Below are 22431 nucleotides of genomic sequence, written 5' to 3'. Positions count from 1 at the left end.
CCCTTCAGCCAATTTAGTTTTTGCCAGCAAAATTCCTGGACTGAATGCAGCTATGCCAACAGAGTGCTTTTGCCAGAATTGACTGCTTTGCTAAGGTGTTCAGTGTATTTGCTAAGAATTTGCTTATGAGTCTCCTTGGAGAACTAAGCATACTGTACTGAGTATAAACTTTATGGGAGATATTTTAAGGCATGTACTAATAGTAGATGTAATAAGAAAAGAAAAGTTGCTAATTGCTGTCCAGGTTACTGTGGGATGCTCCATTACATTACATTTCATGCAGTGGTTATGCAGATTAGTTCATAAGTTCAAAAATAACTATTATAGTAAATTTACTGAGTAAAAGTTTCTAAAGATACAATGACAACTCAGACTCTACCTCCACTGTAAAATACAGCATTTCATTTCAGGTGATTAGTTTAAAATTAGGAAGAACACAGCAACAGACTAGTGTAATGGGTATGAAATACCTGCCCATCAATAGATCAGTGCTATAATTTCAGACTATACCAATAACTATTTTAATTTTTTCCCTTGAACTTAACAGAACATCTAATGGTTCTTAAATATTTTAGGTGATTGATGAAATTTATCGTGTGCTAAGGTACGTAAACTCTACAAGAGCCCCTCAGAGAGCCCATGAAGTCCTTCAGGAATTAAGAGACATCTCATCCATGGCTATGGAATACTTTGATGAGAAGATTGTTCCAATTCTAAAAAGAAAGTTGCCTGGATCAGATGTATCAGGTCGTCTCATAGGAGCTGCCCCAGGTATTACTTTCAACCTCTAGTATTTTTAACTTTTTATCTAGCTGTTTTTGTCTATCATGTTGTCGGAGAATTCACAACATTCCACTTTCTAGAAAGGATTCACTCCCTTGTTTGTTTCCCTCAACAGTGGAATACCCCATTATAATCCAGTCTCCTGATGAAAATTAATTTTGCATCCTAAGGACATTGAGTATGGAATAAAAAAAAGGAGTACTTGTGGCACCTTAGAGACTAACAAATTTATTAGAGCATAAGCTTTCGTGGGCTACAGCCCACTTCATCGGATGCATAGAATGGAACATATAGTAAGAAGATATACACATACAGAGAAGGTGGAAGTTGCCATTACAAACTAAGAGGCTAATTAATTAAGATGAGCTATTATCAGCAGGAGAAAAAACCTTTTGTGGTGATAATCAAGATGGCCCATTTAGACAGTTGACAAGAAGGTGTGAGGATACTTAACATAGGGAGATAGATTTGATATGTGTAATACTGGGAGTGGCTGGGTCATTCCACATATTGAATCTATTTCCCTATGTTAAGTATCCTCACACCTCCTGTCAACTGTCTAAATGGGCCATCTTGATTATCACTACAAAAGGTTTTTTCTCCTGCTGATAATAGCTCATCTTAACTAATTAGCCTCTCACAGTTTGTATGGCAACTTCCACCTTCTCTGTATGTGTGTGTATGTATAGATGTATATCTTCTTACTATATGTTCCATTCTGTGCATCCAATAAGTGGGCTGTAGCCCACGAAAACTTATGCTCTAATAAATTTGTTCATCTCTAAGGTGCCACAAGTACTCCTGTTCTGTTTGCAGATACAGACTAACACAGCTGCTACTCTGAAACCTGAGTATGGAATGTAATTGTTTGAAAATTTAAGGAGGCTTTGTTCTGCTAGACTTGAATATATTTTATAATTATGCATAGTGTGTATTCATTAAACAAATACTTTTGTGCCACTAATGAATGAGACTTTATAATCACACTTGGTTGAAATTTAGCAAACAAAGCCACAATTCAAGATGTTTGTAGTTTTATTAATAGGATAAACAAATGAGATAGCTTAAGTTATTGTAGTACAAAGAGAAAGCTAAGGCACCCTTAGATTCTTTATGTAACAAGAACCCAAATGTTTTGTTTTCAAATGAAATATTCATAGGAGTTTAGTCTGTAACATGGAAAAGGCCTCTTGGCCCTGTAAAATATTAAACTGGATAAGTTAACACTCAAACTGGTTTTGTTTTTTGTTTGCACGACCAGTTACATTTTTCATACAACTTACTTTGTATGGGCCAAATGTTGAGGCAGGCTGCTGATCTGAGCATATAATGGCCAAAAGTAGCAGAAAAGATGTATGTCCACTATCCTGTGTAGGATATCTGTACAGGCTCAGTCCCAACACCTTAGGTTACTAACAGATGTAGTAAAGTATCCATTACTTGGAGTTTTTTAAATCAAGTTTAGATGTCCTTCTAACATCTATGCTGTAGTTCAAACAGAAGGTTTTGGTTGACAGAGGAATCTAATTTAAATTCTATAGTTCATGTAGTGCAGGAGGTCAGAACAGATTACAACGGTCCCTTCTGGCCTTAACTTAACTGAGAGTCTCTGCTAGCAAGTGTGTGGGGGAAGTGGAATGAACAGCACCCACTAATGGCATGAGCAGCAGATTGGAACATAGCACAAGTCCCCATGGCTCAAAAAACATAGGACACATTGATGTAGCCTACTATCTCCCCATACCTCCCCAATGCTGTGATCTTGTAACAACACTTGGTGCTTAAGGATTCAGTTCTCTCCCCACAATGAAATTGAAACTCCTTTGTTCAGGCTATGCTGCCTTTTTCAAGATTTGCCTTATCTCTATAGTAACATAGGTAAAGTCATTCATATAGATTGATGCATTTGAGTTGTTCTAGGCTTGCGTATCCTTTCCAAAAGGGTGAAATACTGCTTTAAAATGTTTAAACAAAAAACTTACATGATTGTAATAGCTCTATCACGTCAATTTACAGTAGTTGTTTTTGAAAAAAATTACTTCAAGTTTCTTAAAAAGAAAAGGAGTACTTGTGGCACCTTAGAGACTAACCAATTTATTTGAGCATGAGCTTTCGTGAGCTACAGCTCACTTCATTGGATGCATACCGTGGAAACCGCAGAAGACATTATATACACACAGAGACCATGAAACAATACCTCCTCCCACCCCACTGTCCTGCTGGTAATAGCTTATCTAAAGTGATCATCAAGTTGAGCCATTTCCAGCACAAGTTTGTGTTTGTGTGTGTGGTTTTTGGAGGGGGGTGAGGGAGTGAGAGAACCTGGATTTATGCAGGAAATGGCCCACCTTGATTATCATACACATTGTGAAGAGAGTGGTCACTTTGGATGGGCTATTACCAGCAGGAGAGTGAGTTTGGGGGGGAGGGGGAGGGCGGGCGGAGGGTGAGAAAACCTGGATTTGTGCTGGAAATGGCCCAACTTGATGATCACTTTAGATAAGCTATTACCAGCAGGACAGTGGGGTGGGAGGAGGTATTGTTTCATGGTCTCTGTGTGTATATAATGTCTTCTGCAGTTTCCACGGTATGCATCCGATGAAGTGAGCTGTAGCTCACGAAAGCTCATGCTCAAATAAATTGGTTAGTCTCTAAGGTGCCACAAGTACTCCTTTTCTTTTTGCGAATACAGACTAACACGGCTGTTACTCTGAAACCGTTCAAGTTTCTTGAGTCCTGGAGGACTTGAAAGAATAGATTGTGCACACTCAATGGTGACTACTGAATTTTCATGATTTTCCTCTTAACTGTCACTTTTTTAAAGAAACTCAAACATTGCATCAAGCTGACAAACACAAAAAAATTCAGGAGTACTTGTGGCACCTTAGAGACTAACCAATTTATTTGAGCATGAGCTTTCGTGAGCTACAGCTCACTTCATCAGATGCATACCGTGGAAACTGCAGCAGACTTTATATATACACAGAGAATATGAAACAATACCTCCTCCCACCCCACTGTACTCCTTTTCTTTTTGCGAATACAGACTAACACGGCTGTTACTCTGAAAAAAATTCAGAATTAAGTTGAGTTATCTTTGGATCATACTATTAATTCCTTGGTATTGCACAGATATCCAATGAGTGATCTACTGCAGTGGTTCTCAAAGCCGGTCCACCACTTGTTCAGGGAAAGACCCTGCCGGGCCGGACCGGTTTGTTTACCTGCCGCCCTTCCCGCAGCCCCCATTGGCCAGTGGGAGCCGCGATCGGCCGAACCTGCAGACGCTGCAGGTAAACAAACCGGCCCGGCCCTGTGGGGGCTTTCCCTGAAGAAGTGGCGGACTGGCTTTGAGAACCACTGGTCTACTGCATGTCCTGCAGTAAGTCTAGTCAAAGTGATGTCTAGTTTTTTGGCTTTGTGCATGTCACACCTTTGATATCTTAATGTAATGGTTTAGAACATAATCTAATATTCGTATTTTAGGCAAAAAATAGTTTTTCCTTATTCAGGAAGTTGAAAATCACTTATGCTTTGACCTCTTAAAACCTGAAACATTGGACTTAATTGTGCCCTGACTCGTATCATGTGCAAGCCATTGTAAAATCATTATAAAGTCTTATTCATTTACTATATATTGAGTATCTGTAAATACTATTTATATGGTCACAATTTTACAAACCACTAATTACTCAGATTCTGGATTGGTCAACAGAATTGAACAGAGGGTGTAAATTGGGGCACAGTTTGATACATTTTGTTTAAACACAATGCAGAAAAAATAATCTTAAATCACTTTTTCTGAAGTTCCAGGTCCTTCTGCAGCCCTAACAACAATGCAACTATTCTCCAAGCAAAACCCTTCAAGGCAGGAAGTCACCAAACTCCAGCAGCAAGTCAAAACGAATGGTGCAGGTGTGACTGTTCTAAGGCGGGAAATTTCAGAGCTTCGCACCAAAGTGCAAGAACAACAGAAACAGCTCCAAGACCAAGACCAGAAACTGCTAGAGCAAACCCAAATCATAGGTGAACAGAATGCCCGATTGGCTGAGCTTGAACGCAAACTGAGAGAAGTAATGGAAAGTGCAGTAGGAAGTTCTTCAGGTTCTGGTTCAAATGAGGAGTCCCTTAGGAAACGGAGAAAGGCAGTTGAATCCATAGACTCTCCTAGGAAATCCAAACGCCTTCGAAACAGAAAATAACTTTGGAGTAAATGACACCTCCAGAAGATTACACTGCTTTAGTAGCCCAAGCAGATTTGCTTGTCTGGATACTGTGATTAGCAGCATGGTGTCATTTAGGCTGCTGGCTCTTCAAAACACCACATAGACTTGAACAGTAACTTTCTCTCATTGTTGAGACTTTTTTCCCTCTGCTTCTGTCTGGGTGGGCCTAATGCACAGGATCTTTATAATTTGCAATAGATTTGTACTAACCAGACCTGCTCTATCATGTTTTGAAGAGTTAACCTTTTTTCTGTGCAGATGATACGTGTTAAAGTAAACTTATTTGTGTTATGCATATATTCACATAAGAGATCTTAAATAAATCCAGTCTTGACTGATTAGAAAGTTAAGCGTACAAACAGATGTCCTGTTCACTTGAAGAAAAGACCTACTTTTTAAATCTTGTTTAAAAAAGTTGACTTTTTTGTTACAAGTGACCTTGTCTGGAATGTCTGAAAAGTAGTTAATACTTTTTGGAATCTATGTAATGAGTAAAAGTGACTTCTTATGCTACAGTATTGGCTATATATTTTTGTAAACTTATGAGCAAGGGACTTCTATCCAGTTTCCACATACACACACCCTAGTTCTAAGTCTCTGGAGCCATATTCTACAGTTGCATGAATAGCTGCATGCATTGCTTAGTCAGCTCGCTAAAAGCACTTGCCTGAAGTTGCTCTTAAACCTCTACTTTCCCAGAGTTGTAGAGCAATTTCTTAGTCCTCAGCCATAACTTAGCATCTGCTTTCAGCACAGCTGCTTTCTGACAGTGAGGAGGTCTTGAGACCACTTGTCAACCAGTTGCAGGAAAGGAAAGTGTATTTAAGCAAGCCTACTTGCTGCTTCCACTACCTGTAGATTGCAGGTACTCTAGCGAAGCCAAAGCTTGAGAATTCAGCTGTTTTTGACTATGGGTCCTCTGGTTCATAGGCCAAAATTAAACAACTATTGGACAAAAGTTATCTGTTCCTTTAACAAAACAGGCTAGTGGGACACAGTTTGAGTGAAACATTGTATTATGAAAAAAAATTAAACTATTTCATGTTGTGGAAAAGAGCGCTCTGTAATACTTAACTATATTCTAGCTTTCCTTATCCTAAAAGGTAAATCACTTCAGACAAAAAAGCTTTAATTTCTTTTGCACTTCTGTTTTGAGCTTGTAACTGGAAAAGCATGTCTTGCACTGTTCAGTCTTTTGATTGGTCACTTTAACAACCTCAGAGTTGTTGTGTACAGTGATTATTTTTTTCCAGTTGTATATTTTTGGAACCTTATACAAATATCACTGTCCTTGTTTTATTTTAATGTACTAAACTATGTAGCTTTATCATTCGACTTATGTTTTCTTTTAATCAACTGTTGCCTTCGGTTTAGGTGGAATTAAATTTGGGCATCGCACTGAAAAATGCCACTTACTGGTGGTAGTTTAAGGTTTTGGGAAGTACCATGGGTTAAAGTGCAAGTTCAACACTATTATATCTTCTATGCCTGTCCACACAATGTGGTTCTTGTATTCAAATTAACCAAACAGAAATCAGATTTTGATCTGTCAACTCTTTTGTGATAGTTCACTTTTTCTTTAAATTTTATTAATCCTAGGTTTTACTTCTTAAACACATTTAGCTCATATCAAGTGCTTCCCGTGAAACATACCGTTACAACTTAATGTCTAGTTTTTGGCAGAGTGTTTAATTTTTAAATAAACTTCTTTTGCTAGTTCAAAGAGATTTTACAGTGGGTTGTTTCCATAAATAAAACGTATTAGCAATGGGTAAACATTCACATATCAATCTGGAACAAATTTTAATAGCAGATGCCTTTCTTTTAGCTGTTCTTAGTCTGTAGAACTTGGTTTTTGAACTATAACGCTGTTATAGGAGAAAGGCCTGTTGGAGAAACAGTTGTCGGCAAAACACTTGAATGTTCTTTCATTTCTAAAATGTTTTTTGTTATAACAAAAATTAGCATGATCATCATTTAACAGGTTTAATTACTCTATGCATTATGACTTGGTACACATGCTTTAATTTGTTTAATGGGCTTATTCCTTTAACAGGTTCTTGTTTAGAAAGATTTAACCACAAATAAAGAGCCTATACAGTAATTGCATTCCTTGAATAGGCTTGTTCATATGCATTAGTTTAGGGTTTCACTAGTTTTAGTTTCTTCTGCCCTTTCCTGTCATAAATTGCACAGCTTTTTCTGAAACTAATAGGAGTTTCAAGCTGATTAGCTATTAACATTATGCTAACTAAAATCAGGAGCAGTGCCGAGTTGAATCCATTGACGATATGCCTATGCAGTAGGTCGTTGTTACCCATGGATCCCTGTTTAACAGATAGTTTTGCATCACGTTTATGTACATTAATGAATAATAATGAAGGAAAATAATGTTGAGGTAAATTTTGTGTAGATGGAATAAATTTAAGTCTTACCTGATCAGGAAGCTTACTATAAACATTTAATCACTTGGTATAAACGGTAAATAATTGTTCTTGTAAAATAACTGCTTTCACTAATACCTTGTTGCTGATGCTGAATTAAACGAAGTATAGAGGAGGTATTCTTAGTGTAAACAAGTTTATATGAGTTTTCCCAGTATAGCTATTACTGACAAAACCCTCCTGGTATAGATGCAGTCATACCAGCAGAAGCACTCTTGCCAGTATGACTACATCTACAGGGGGGCTTTTGCCAGCATAGATAAATTATTAAAACAAAGCACAAAAAATCCCACCCTTAACCAACATAACTATGCCACCAAAACTTTTAAAGGTGGAACTGGCATTAGTTTTGCATCATTCTTCTCAAGTCTAGAAAAGGCCAAAAGCTTTGTAACTAAAAATTGCATTTTTATGAAGTGCAGTTATATTTTTCTGCTATTCAAGTCTGCAGTAGCATGCATTTGGATATTACTGAAAACCAAATATATTGCATAATAGTTCTCTTTAGCAAATTTTCTCTTCAGGTAAAAACAATACCAGCAAGCTAATGTACTTCCTCTCCCAAGTCAAATCATGCTATGAAATATTCCCCTGAAAGACTTATCCTGAAAACAAGAATTGTGTAATTCTCAGATATTATCAAGCTTCTTAGCTTCATTCCAACTTATTTAACTCAGCACTGCTTAAGGAGGAACCTGCAACACAGGTGAGCAGTGGCCAGGTTAATACAGACTCTCATGAGGTGAGTGTTATACAATAGCTAAATATTTGTATATATTACTCTAATTCTCAATTTCTTTCAGGTTTCTTAGTCATTAGGTATCTAAGAACATAAGAACAGCCATAGTGGGTCAGACCTGTCCATCTAGTCCATTATTCTGTCTCTGACAGTGGCCACAACCAGAACTTTAGGAGGAATGCAAAGAATAGAGCAGATAGTGTGATTCACCTCTTTCTTCCCCTCCTGGTTTCTGGTAGGCAGAGGTTTAGGGTAGCTCTGAGCATGGGGTTGCATCCTTGACCATCCTGGCGAATAGCCTTTGATGGACCTATCCTCCATGAATTTATCTTGTTCTATTTTTAATAGAGTTATACTTTTGGCTATCACAACATCCCAGGGCAATGAGTTCCTCAGGTTAACTGTGGTTGTGTGAAAAAGTATTCCTCTTGTTTGTATGAAGCCTGCTGCCTATTAATTTCATCAGGTAACCCCTGGTTTTGGTATTGTGGGAAAGGGTAAATACTACTTCTCTATTCACTTTTTCCACATCATTCACGATTCATTAGACCTCTGTCATATTCCCCCTTCCTCACCTCTTTTCTAAGCTAACCAGCTGCATTTTTGTAGTCTCTCTTTGTATCCAAGCTGTTCCATACCCTTGATCATCTTTGTTGCCGTGTTCTGAACCTTTTTGGGTTCCTCTATATCCTTTTTGAGATGGGGTGACTAGAACTAGACACAGTATTCAAGGTGGGGGACATACCAGGATTTATATAGTGGCATTATGATATTTTCTCTCATTTTCTATCCCTTTCTTAATAGTTTATACCATTCTGTTAGCATCTTTAACTGCTGCTGCATATTGAACTGAAGTTTTCAGAGAACTATTCATGGTGACTTCAAGAGCCTTTTTGAATGGTAATAGCTAATTTAAAACCCATCATTATATACGTGTAGTTGAGATCATTTTTTCCAGTGTGAATTACTAATCACTTGTCAATGCCAAACTTTATTTTGTTGCCCAGTCACCAATTTTGTGACATCCCCTGGATCTCTTTGCAGTCAGCTTTGGACTTAACAAAATTATTCAGGGTAGTTATCTGTAAAGTTTGCCACTTCACTTTTCAACATATTCAATAATAACTGGAAAAAGAGTGACCAGCACATGTCCCAGTAGGGATGCTTGAGGGACCCTGCTGTTCACCTCACTCCATTGTGAAAACGGACCATTTATTCCTACCCTTTGTTTCCTATCTTTAAACCAGTTACTGATCCATGAAAGCACCTTCCCTCTGATCCTATGACTGTTTCCTTAAGAGCCTTTGGTGAGAGACCTTGTCAAATGCTTTCTGGAAAATCCAAGTACACTATATCAAGTGGATCACCCTTCTCCGCCACATGCTTGTTGACACTCTCAAAGAATTCTAATAGGGTTACAATCACCTGTTCAGAGTAGAAGGAAACTGAAGGCAGTGTAGTCCTCAGATTTTCATGGAGTAGCTTTTTTAGAACTATAGATATAGTGACTTTATGAAAGGTGCTTTTTAAAGTTGAAGCAAGTTTCCTATTCAAAAATTACAAATTCTGTAATTACTCAGTTTAACACACACCATAACTTTCCCCAAAAGACACCACTCTTCCAGAAACTGCATGATGCACCTTATTGCAGACTAGTGTGTGTCTGGGGAAGTTTCATAAAAATCAGAGGAATTCTAAAGTTACATTGTGTCAAATGTGCCTAAAATTCACTTTTGAAAGTAGTTTGTTTTGGCTTGTCTCTTCAAAATGGTATGGTGTACACACTCCATATTTGTTATGATTAGGTCTGTGGAATAGTGCCTTTTATTACTTTTTATAGGGAGGTGGGGAAAGAGTTCATCGTAGTTTTCCAAAGAGATACAACCAAACACGTTGGAACTCCATGTACTGAGAAAGTGGTTAACTAAAGCAGAGTTGTAATGAGCAGTGGCACGCTGATCAAGGAAGCCCTGAAGAGCAAAGACCTAGCAAACACTTGCCTGGCCTTCTGGAAGCTAGTAGGAGCCAGGAAACAAACGTTACTGTTTAAAAACAAAAAAAGACAAAAGTGATGAGCTATTTGTATTTTCCTCCTGATGGAAATTTAACCTTCATTTCTTACTGGGTTTTCAGGGCCGTCATGAAGAGAGTCCCTGTTTGTCAGCCGAGGTGAAGAATGGCAGTGCACAGCAGAATGAACTTTAAAGGGAAAAGATGGATCATATTGGGTTTTTTTTCCCTGTTAGTTATGGCTAGAACTGGAGCCAGAAATTCATGCAGAGTGCATAAACAGAACAAGGTTATAAATATAAATTGATCTGTTACTGACTCACTTGTGTTTCCTGAGGGAGGGAGGAAAGATGGAGGAACAGGTAACAGCAGGGCATGTTGCGTGAAGAGATGAGTGGTGCAGGGGGCATGGAAGAGTGGACTAGAAAACTGGGAGAAAGACAAGGAAATGTAGAGAGCCTGATCAATATTAAAATTTTACACCCATACAATTTTCTATCTATGAAATCAAGCACTCTGTTTCAATGTGGGTAAAAGCTGCCACCCAACATCTACGGACTTGCTCAAGTCTTCAGGTGGGAAGCCTTGCTATTAAGATACATCATAAAAGACCTGATAATGAAGTTCCTGTCCTACAAACCTGATCTACCAACCTCATTTAATCTGATATGCATTTTAAAAAAAATAAAATTTTCAAACTCAAGAGCTAATGTTTTAATGGAGTCTAGCTGATGCCATGAAACAGCTGTTGTTGGGGGGTTTTTTTATATACAAATCTTACACCTTTTTTTTTTTTTAAAAAGAAAAGTTAAACTGACATGAAATAACCACTAAAGGATGCAGCCTATTCTCCACTGCCACCTAATACCGAACCACTAGTTCACCTGTAGCCAGACAGCCAGCCCGCCCCCAGACCAGCATTGCTGGAAACACAGGAGGAAGCCGGAACAGGGCACTTAACATATATTCCAGCACAGCCTTTGAAGCTGTGAAAAGCACAGGTGTGCTGCTACAATGTGCCTCTGGGAACAGATACAACGATTAAGCTCACAGCAGGCAGAGGCCCTGTGACAGACATGGCTCTTAGCCCCTACTAAATAGCGTGATGCACACACACCAACATCCTAGGTGGGAAAATATTTACCCTGATAAAAGAAATGTCCAGTAGTCGACACTTATTGTTTCTCTCCCTTGCAAGTGTAAACTACTCTTGCGAAAGCTGGCGTCACCCAGACAGACCAGCCTCAATTTGGCATAAGAAAGGAGAAAGAGAATAAAGGAGTACAGAGGTATAAGTAGGGGACCTACAGCACCATGATTTTTGAGTGCTTTTCACTATCTATCTGCTGGTCAGATAAGTGACAGCCTCCCAAGGCTTCTGCAGCTAAGAGGGTCCCTAAGCCTTGTCCCTTATTCGTCTTTCCGCGGAATTGAGTGACCGATCCTGGCTTGGCACCGCTGGAATCGAGAGATGCAAGGAGGGTAAGAAGCACCCACACCTGATCTCCTATCTTTAGTGTACACATATTTTGAAATAGAGCTCTATACTTTGTTTTCTTTCTTTGGGATTGTGGCTTCAGTTTTGCAACTTGTTTGTGTGTGTAACATCTCTACATTTAAATAAGTAGGCACTAGCAATTTTGTAACCACGTGATTAGAATCTAGCTTAATAAATTTTGGTAACCATTTGTGCATAAGCCTGACTTGTTTTCTCTGGTTTACTGTAAAGCAGCCAACACAATTAAAGAACCTCAGCCGTTTTGGCTCTAAAGCCTGGCCATTAGGTGAGAGTACTAAGAGCCTAGCGTTGAGTTGTGCCGCCTCCACGGGGCAAACTCTTGGGGCACCTGTCAGTCAATCCTGGCTGCCCGCTGCGAAGGAGCTCTGAGCTCTAGCAGTTAAAGTCACGGGTGTGGAGAGGCTCTTAGTGCTGCCATTGGGGCACCTGTCAGTCAGTATTGACTGCCCGCTGCGAAGGAGCTCTGAGCTCTAGCAGTTAAAGTCACGGGTGGTTAGGACCTTGGGGGCATCCGTCAGCCTACCCCGGGCTGCCCGCCGCGAAGGGACCGTGCGTCCTAGCGGTTAAAGTCACGGATGGTATAAACGGGCATAGCTGGCACCTCACCAAACATCCTTGGCCGTCGGCTAACATCACCACACCTAACCCATGCTAGGTATATATTAAAAGTTTTGTTGCAATAGGTATGTAGATCAGGGGCCTGATTAGGTATGATCACTGACTGACATAGTTGTGGTGGCAAAAGCTCCTAGTGTAGATGCAATTTATACCAACTACTACACTTTTACCTGTATTGCTTATTCCGCTCAGGCGGAACTGGAGTAAGCTATACTAGCAAAAGCACGATTTTGCTGGTATAAGATCTATTCACTCTTGTATTGCTTTAGTAGACTGGTACAGCTGTCACTAGCAAACTGCTCCAAGTGTAGACCTAGCCTCATACAGCATACCCAAATTTAACTTTGCAAAAGCATACGCAAAGGTCAAAATATTACTAGGTTGTTACACATGAATTCCTTGAATAAGAAATGACATTTTATAATCTCTAGTAATGTTTTGACCTTTTTATGGATATTATTTCTTAATCTATCTGGAATTCTTCTTTATCACCTAACACTAGAATAGCCCTGTTCATTCCTTCACTTTAACTTTTTATTTTAAATGTAATTTCTTCATTTTTTCAATTCTGCAAGTTTTAGGTATCAAAGTTAAATGTGGACGAGTGGCGAAGGATTAAATAGCAGTGAGGAACAAGCTGCATTCCTTAGCAGTTCATATCCAGATTCTGTAAGATTCGTATTTTTAAAGATATAAAAATACTGTAAAACATCAATGTTGTTTGAGTGATGGTTGTACTCCACTGAAACATTAGTCTTAAATTTACATGTAATTCTCAAACAAATCATCACGTTAGATACCATGTAAAATAAATTTAAAGACATTAACACCATCTTTTCAAACTTTTGCATTATCTAGCTGCTGCAGAATCCTAATTATCCATAGTGCTTGAGCAACAATATATTTGGATAAGTACGGGATCAACTGAACACACTTGTAGTTGGGTAGATAGGTAGGTTCAAATGAAAGGAATGTTGTCACCAGGACTAAAGTATCAGTGCAGTGGAGTTTGCTCTGATAAAACAGCAATCTTAACCATCTGGATAAGCACACACATTGAATAGATAAGTATTATTTAATTCAAAGGAATGTCTCTTCAGCATGAGTCAATATGGGCTGGTCTCTACACACACACATATAATTTGGACTGATTTAAGTAAAAAATCAGTTAAAATAATTTAAACTGGTGCAAATGCCTGTGTGGACACTTAAATGTATTTACAACTAATGTCAATGTGGCTTAATTTGGTGCTGACTGGTTTTATTCCTAGTTAAACTAGTACAATCTCTTTATGAGATCTCTCTATATACCAATATTCCCTTGCGTCTCATACTAATAAGGTATACATTTTGTGATGTGTTTCAGAGTAACAGCCATCTTAGTCTGTATTCGCAAAAACAAAAGGAGTAGTTGTGGCACCTTAGAGACAAACCAATTTATTTGAGCATAAGCTTTCGTGAGCTACAGCTCACTTCATCGGATGCATACTGTGGAAAGTATAGAAGATCTTTTTATACACACAAAGCATGAAAAAATGGGTGTTTACCACTACAAAAGATTTTCTCTCCCCCCACCCCACTCTCCTGCTGGTAATAGCTTATCTAAAGTGATCACTCTCCTTACAATGTGTATGATAATCAAGTTGGGCCAATTCTGGCACAAATCCAGGTTTTCTCCCCTCGCCCGTCCCCCCCCCACAAACCCACTCTCCTGTTGGTAATAGCTTATCTAAAGTGATCACTCTCCTTACAATGATAATCAAGGTGGGCTATTTCCAGCACAAATCCAGCGTTTAACAAGAACAGCTGGGGGGGGGGGGGAGGTAGGAAAAAACAAGGGGAAATAGGTTACCTTGCATAATGACTTAGCCACTCCCAGTCTCTATTCAAGCCTAAGTTAACTGTATCCAATTTGCAAATGAATTCCATTTGCGATGCTCACATAAACACCACCCTATACCGGAAACCTACTGACTGCTATTCCTACCTACATGCCTCCAGCTTTCACCCTGACCACACCACACGATCCATTGTCTACAGCCAAGCTCTGCGATACAACTGCATTTGCTCCAACCCATCAGACAGAGACAAACACCTACAAGATCTCTATCAAGCATTCTTACAACTACAATACCCACCTGCGGAAGTAAAGAAACAGATTGATAGAGCCAGAAGAGTTCCCAGAAGTCACCTACTACAGGACAGGCCTAACAAAGAAAATAACAGAACGCCACTAGCGATCAACTTCAGCCCCCAACTAAAACCCCTCCAACGCATTATTAAGGATCTACAACCTATCCTGAAGGATGACCCAACACTCTCACAAATCTTGGGAGACAGGCCAGTCCTTGCCTACAGACAGCCCCCCAACCTGAAGCAAATACTCACCAGCAACCACATACCACACAACAGAACCACTAACCCAGGAACCTATCCTTGCAACAAAGCCCGTTGCCAACTGTGCCCACATATCTATTCAGGGGACACCATCACAGGGCCTAATAACATCAGCCACACTATCAGAGGCTCATTCACCTGCACATCCACCAATGTGATATATGCCATCATGTGCCAGCAATGCCCCTCTGCCATGTACATTGGTCAAACTGGACAGTCTACGTAAAAGAATAAATGGACACAAATCAGATGTCAAGAATTATAACATTCATAAACCAGTCGGAGAACACTTCAATGTCTCTGGTCACACGATTACAGACATGAAAGTTGCGATATTACAACAAAAAAAACTTCAAAACCAGACTCCAGCGAGAGACTGTTGAATTGGAATTCATTTGCAAATTGGATACAATTAACTTAGGTTACCTTGCATAATGACTTAGCCACTCCCAGTCTCTATTCAAGCCTATTTCTCCTTGTTTTTTCCTTACCCGCACCCCCAAGATGTTCTTGTTAAACCCTGGATTTGTGCTGGAAATGGCCTACCTTGATTATCATACACATTTTAAGGAGAGTGATCACATTAGATAAGCTATTACCAGCAGGAGGGGGGGGGGCAGAGAGAAAACCTTTTGTAGTGGTAAACACCCATTTTTTCATGCTTTGTGTGTATAAAAAGATCTTCTATACTTTCCATAGTATGCATCCGATGAAGTGAGCTGTAGCTCACGAAAGCTCATGCTCAAATAAATTGGTTAGTCTCTAAGGTGCCACAAGTACTCCTTTTCATTTTGTGATGTGTATTTCTTCACTAGACTGGACTTGTTAATAAGCCTGACCTTAAAATACATCCATCTGGCACTTCCAGTTTGGAGAAATTGTGGTTCTTAATATATAAATTCTGAAGACAATATTCTCTACCACTATGAGAGGATTGACTGGAAAATTCTGAAATAGGTGACATTCTGACTTAAAGCAGAGAGAACTCATCACCTCTCCAATAACTATTGAGAGGCAAATTTCTCCTCTTTCTGCTGAAATAGGCTCACCAGCTTTTTCCAAAATCAACATTTGAGCTGGGATGCCAAAGTTGATAGGATAAATTTTCAAGTGAGAAGGGAACCACCATTTTACCTTACTGATAATATGCAGTCGTGGTTTTAAATAAGCCCTTACCAGGCTTTTGTGTTCATTGCTTCAGAGCTTCATTTGCATTTGAAGACCTCTAAAGAATCACTTTTGTAAAGCGTATAGTGAAAGTAGATTTGCTCTAGGAAGCATACTGGGATTAAGTGTCTATGCTGGAAAATGATCCTTTGGAGAGGGGAGAATGTAACAACTTCAGCTAATAAAGAATTTACTCAGAAGAAGAAAGTCAGCTAGGACAACAGCCACACTACCTTTGCTGATTCATACACATAAGTCAGTGGGGCTGCTAGAATTTTTCAAGCAACTCTGCCTTAGTGCTTGCTTTATAAAGATGATACTGACTGTTTTTCCATTTATTTGCCTTGTGACCTTGAAACATGAAAGCTTTTAATAACAATGTTTTTATAGCCATGTTGGTCCCAGGATACGAGAGAGAGAGAAGGTAGGGGAGATAATATTGACAAGCTTTCGAGCTACAGATGATTACCTTCTCTAGAGCTGAGGAAGACCTCTGAGGTGCTCAAAAGCTTGTCCCTTCCACCAAGGGAAGCTGGTCCAATACAAGATATTACCTCACCTCTCTCGCATCCTGGGACCAACGTGACTACTACAACATTCAGAGTAACAGCCGTGTTAGTCTGTATTTAAAAAAAGAAAAGGAGTACTTGTGGCACCTTATAAATTAATACATTGGTTAGTCTCTAAGGTGCCACAAGTACTCCTTTTCTTTTTACTACAACATTGAAATGTTTAATAGCACTATGTGCATCAGGGATCAAGGGATGCAAATATCTTCTATGCTCAAGCTATCTGATTGTGTTAATCATGAATACAATACCTTGGGAAATAGTATTTTCCAAACTGCCTCTCAGATAAAGCCCCAGGATAAGGAACATACCTTCAGTTTGCAAAGAGACAAAGAATGTTTGTATTTGGGTTCACAATCAACACTACATAGGAATATTTTAAAAAATAGTTTTTAAAATTTAATGTCAGGAAAATGTTTCTACTATTAGGATTTGTAAAATCTAATTATAAGCTAAATGATAGATATGAGCTCTTTGATACCATGTCTTGTAACTAGAAAGTTTTACTGCATTTTCAAAACTATAAAGCCTTCAAACTTTTGACAACAGGAGTATACAGTAGACTACATAATTTGGAAAGGGTTATGTAGCCTAAATAGTTTGAAAACCACTGGAGAAAGGGTACACAATCACATTTGGGAAAAACACAGCAGCAAAATATATATGCAAATAAAAAATAAAATAGCCCTCCCTTCCCCCCCATTGATGAAAACATCCCACAGGTAATAGTGCTAAGAATGCACCACCTCACCCACCCATAAAACCCCACTCATACTTTGGATCAGTGAGCAGCACCAGTCCAAGTGTCTTTATGCAGATCTGTCTCTAGCCCCAAGAGAGATGCTTGCATGGAGGAACCATCACCTAACTTAGTTGAGTGGTTCATCTTTAGGGGGCTGGGCAGATAGAACTTCACTGAAAACTACTCAGCTCTATTGCTGTCTTCTCTCACTACTAAATCCCCAATCACCACCATCTCTTCCCATAGAAAGGAAGTCAAAATACTCCAGATTTATGAACAAAACCTTAAGTACTTGTAAAGGACCTCTTCAGTCTGGGAGACCACTACCCCTGTTCCCCAAAATCCAAGTTTGTATATAGTTATGGTGACTCCCCAAGTGTCACGAAAGGAGTTGTGGGTAGCTATCTTATGCAAATGAAGATCTCTATGACAGCGCTTTTCCCTTTTCACCAATCAAGGGAGGTGAGTGCTCTTTCCTCTCTAAGGCTTCTGTTCATAACAGGGTTTACCGTGTGAGACCTGCAATTAAAATATATTAGCCAGCTCAGAAAAACATCTTCTTTCAGTTCAATTTCACCCTGCACCCTAGCACTCCCTAAACTCAGCACTGTTCAGGGGACACCAGCCCTTCCCAGGGCACTAGGACCCATATGGTGTCCTCTTTTTCTCCAGCCATATGACTTTTGGGAAAGAAACTACAGGGAAGAACCAGCCACAGACTGAACCCAGGAAAACAACTACAGTAACTCCTCACTTAACATCCTAGTTATGTTCTTGAAAAATGCAACTTTAAGAAAAATGATGTTAAGCAAATCCAATTTCACCATAAGAATTAATGTAAATGGGCCGGGGTTAGGTTCCAGGGAAATGCTATTTGCCAGACAAAAGACATTGTATACATATACAGTACAAGTTTTAAATAATTTTAAACAATTTAATACTGTACTCACCAATGATGATTGTGAAGGTTGGTTGAGACAGGGTTGGTTGAGCAGGGTTGGGGTGCAGGGGCTTGCCCCTGCTCTGCCCACTGTGCGTTCCAGCCAGGGAGTGGGATGGGGAAGCGGGGGCTTGCCTGCTCCCCAGATGGAATGCCAGGCAGGTGGAACAGGGCAAGCCCCCGCTCCCCCACCCCACTCCCTGGCAGGAGTGCTGGGCAGGCAGAACGGGGGGAGCCAAACAACATTATAAGGGAACATTGCAGGACTCTAAAGGAGTATATTCTCTAATATGTCAGGGACCAAACATCGTTAACCGGGACAACGTTAAGTGAGGAGTTACTGTACATAAAACCCATTCAGACAGGACTGATGACCACTGATCATGTCATTGGCCTGTTTTCTCCAGTTTTAACTCTGAACATTGCATCACCTGTGCTTACTGGCTGATTTTGTCAACCTCTCCTGCCCACTCTCTTCCTTCATCTTTTCTGCTAACTAAGCCCCTGCTAATATAATCCCATAGAAAGGATTTAAATAACAAAAGAAAATAAATGTGGAACTACCATGACATTTATAGTCACTATATTGTTCACTGCTTGTGTGTTATATATCTTTTTTTCTGCTTTTTGTCTTTGGGGCAGGAACATCGAGGAGTCCAGTGGCACCTTAAAGACTAACAGATTTATTTAGGCATAAGCTTTCATGGGTAAAAAAAACCCCACTTCCCCTCTGATACTTTGGGGCAGGATCTGTCTCTTATTCTATATTTGGACAGTCCTAGCACGATGGGGCCCAATTCTCAGCTGATTACTGTGCTAAATTAAAACAAAAAGTCTGAGCCTGAAAACTTCTAAATCTTCTACAAGTGGCAGGTGGCTTAGGCTCAGCATTACTGAAAAGTACACAGCTGAGGATAAGCTGGTCCCAGAAGGGATCAGAATCTATTCAACACTCTCCACAATGATATCGTGAGACAACAATGCAGCAAACCACCACAGAAAATCTGTAAATAATTTTACAGATTAATTTATTTAAATAATAAAGCTGCCACCAAGATCATCCATCTATCCCATTATGAAAAACACTATAGGCTGGTTTTCATTCTTCTGCAGAAGCCACCTTTTGGCAGGAAAATGTCCCAAGTGGTGATTCCTAAATAGTTTAGCTATGTTATTTGGGGAAATCGTGTCCTTCTAGCCTATTTATCTCTTCTTCCCTATATCTTTCTCCTTATTGTTCATTATGTTCCAACAGTCTCAGACTGGAGGAGAAGTCAGAAAACAAAATGGAAAATGTGTTAAAGCTTTATGAATGGCCTCCCATGCAGTTTGCTCCACCTGAGATGCCTTTTAGGGTCTCTTCAGGGTCCAGGGTCCCTGTCACTATGATTGAATAATGAATTATTTTTACATTTATGTTTAAACTATTAATAATTTAGTGCTTCAATGCAACTTTGAAAGCAGCTCCTCTGGAGTGAGGATGAAAGGTGCATGGCTGAACGCCAAGGACAATCTGAGCTGCTTTTGATATTCGTAGGAAAAGAGGAGCAGACCAAACGTCTTGGACTAGGAAAACATTTGGCGATATGTTTTCTAATTTTTGTACTTGCAAACAATGCTCTATGACCATACTTCAGTGATCATCTTTTCCCCTATGTAGTTCCAAGATAGTAGCAATTTGTACAGTTGTTCATGCTCTTTATCCCCACATTCAACTGGATCAGAGCAGGGGTAGTGCCTTTTTTCATCTGGGAATCTCATTTGTGGAAATCTCTCCTTAGATATGTCTGGTAGACTCCTGATGATTGGCTGCAAGACTAGACACAGGTTCTTTCCATTTGAGTCAGATAATTTTTGACAAATTTTCCTTCTTTTCTCTCCCTCTCCCCTAACATCTCTCATGTTTTGGTTTATCTTTTACTTATTTTGTTTGTTGGTTTGTAGTAATAATTTCTTGGCCATTCTGGATTAATTTTGTGGAAGTTCGTACAGTGTCCAGATTTGTGTTAAAAATCCGTACCTGAATATGTATTGTATTACATTACAATGACCCAAATAGAGTAATAGTTCACATTTTTATACTGCCTTCCATCTGAACATATCAAATTTCGATATGCATATTACTTAAGCTATTACAACATCTATGTGAAGTTTTACATTACAGGGAAACTGAAACACTGCAAGGAGTGACTTGCCAAGTCCCCCAGAAAGTCAGTGGCAGAACCTCCAATTTAACGTATATCATACAACTCCCACTCTTGTGCTGTAAGCTCTACACTGCAGCAGAGAATTTCCACCCCTATTTCTTATGGACTTAAAGATAGGGTTACATATTACCCAGTTTATAGTTCCTCAAAAATATTATAGCTGTCTTTATGCCACTACTATTACACTGTTCTCCTGAATATAATTTCTGCATCAGTTCTAATGTCATAGTACCAGAGACTGTGCTCTCATCAAGACAAGTTATGCACACATCAAGTTATAACTGTGTTTTTAATTAGTCATTTCCTTAGACTGAAACAGGAAACATGAGAAAAAGGTTCTGCAGCAGTAACTGACTACATTAATTCTTAAATGGAAATTAATGGGAAGAATATAACAAGAATAAAGACATATACCTGAGGATAAAATAATCATTTCCCAATTTCAATTCTGACTTGACTGGAGTGGCCACTATGTTGAGAAACATTACAGGTAGAACCAATATTGCATAACACTTGAATGTGTGTAACTCCCAGTTTTTAAGAAGTATAAAACATTAATCTATAGCTCTAGGATTTCATGTGTACAGTAGGATGGCTAGCAAATAATGCAGTAATGGAAGTGTGGGTGGAGGGAAACAGAACAATAATCAGAAAAAAATTATTTTAAAATATGGGTGTCATCTAACTTTTTAGTTAAAATGTTATTAAAAGTTAGCCATACAAAACTCATTCCACCAAAAAACACAATCATTTCCTTTTTCCACATTCAGGAAGAACTACATCAGCCCTCTGGAGTTAGGGAAGGAAGAATATCATATTTAAAAATAATGAAGTCTAAGAGCTTCTCCACTTAACTTCATTAGGTCGTAGGCGCTTCTCTTGAATGTGAAATCAGAAAAGGCTTGTGCTGGCAGCCTGGACCTCTAACAGTCTTTCAGATGTTGGGAGAAGGAATTACAGATTAGGCTATGTCAGGGTTCCTTCCCCACTCTGAACTCTAGGGTACAGATGTGGGGACCCGCATGAAAGACCCCCTAAACTTATTTCTACCAGCTTAGATTAAAAATTCCCCAAGGCACAAAGTCTTTGCCCTTGGATTAGGTAAATGTTGCCACCACCAAGTGATTTAACAAACAATCAGGGAAAGGACCACTTGGAGTTCCTATTTCCCCAAAATATCCCCCCAAGCCCTTACACTCCCTTTCCTGGGGAGGCTTGAGAATAAACAAGATGAGCACAGACCAGCCTTGGATTTTTAAGACCCAAAAAAACCCAATCAGATTCTTAAAAAACAGAACTTTATTAGAAGAACAAAAAAAAGATAAGAGAACAACTCTGTAAGATCAGAATGGAAGTTAATCTTACAGACAGTCGGATTCAAAACATAGAGAATCCCTCTAGGCAAAACCTTAAGGTACAAAAAGACACAAAAACAGGACAAAAACAAATAAACATTTCCTCCAGCACAGCAAATTTTACAAGCCAAAACAAAGAAAACCTAATGCATTTTCTAGCTAGATTACTTACTAACTTTACAGGAGTTGGAGGGCTTGCATCCTTGATCTGTTCCCTGCAAAGGTATCGCACAGACAGACAAAAGCCTTTTCCCCCCCTCCAGATTTGAAAGTATCTTGTCCCCTCATTGGTCATTTTGGGTCAGGTGCCAGGTTACCTGAGCTTCTTAACCCTTTACAGGTAAAAGGACTTTGCCTCTGGCCAGGAGGGATTTTATAGCATGGTAATCAGAAAGGTGGTTACCCTTCCTTTTATATTTATGACAGGCTCAAATATGAACATTACATTTGTGAAATTAAGGAGTTTTTACGTAGTTAACAGTAGCACAGATATTGAGGTGCCTGGACAAAAAAATTCTTGGGAAAGAACAATACAAACGCTTGCAGGATCAGTAAACTTTTCTATGCATGAGGCCTGGACAAATGATCAGATTTTTATTTTTTAAACCCCAGAAAGGAGAGAGAACAGGAGTACTTGTAGCACCTTACAGACTAACAAATTTATTTGAGCATAAGCTTTTGCGGGCTACAGCCCGCTTCATCGGATACAAGGAGA

General features: G+C 39.2%; 1 protein-coding gene and 1 long non-coding RNA gene across 4 annotated transcripts in view; one reads left to right on the top strand and one right to left on the bottom strand.

Moving 5' to 3' along the window:
* FBXO28 (F-box protein 28) overlaps positions 1-6736 on the top strand; it is a 29792-nt gene extending 23056 nt beyond the window's left edge. The window contains exons 4-5 of the mRNA XM_077813701.1: positions 576-771; positions 4591-6736. Of these exons, the coding sequence (XP_077669827.1) occupies positions 576-771; positions 4591-4985 (591 nt within the window). The 3' untranslated portion in view covers positions 4986-6736. The remainder of the gene's footprint in view (positions 1-575; positions 772-4590) is intronic.
* The window catches only part of LOC144263078 (uncharacterized), a 32819-nt gene that overhangs the window by 1381 nt on the left and 9007 nt on the right, over positions 1-22431 (bottom strand). The window lies entirely within an intron of this gene.

The sequence above is a fragment of the Eretmochelys imbricata genome, chromosome 3 (genome assembly GCF_965152235.1).
Source record: "Eretmochelys imbricata isolate rEreImb1 chromosome 3, rEreImb1.hap1, whole genome shotgun sequence".
Taxonomy (NCBI): domain Eukaryota; kingdom Metazoa; phylum Chordata; order Testudines; family Cheloniidae; genus Eretmochelys; species Eretmochelys imbricata.
Note: the sequence above shows the minus strand (reverse complement) of the source record. Positions and strands in the feature narration are given on the sequence as shown.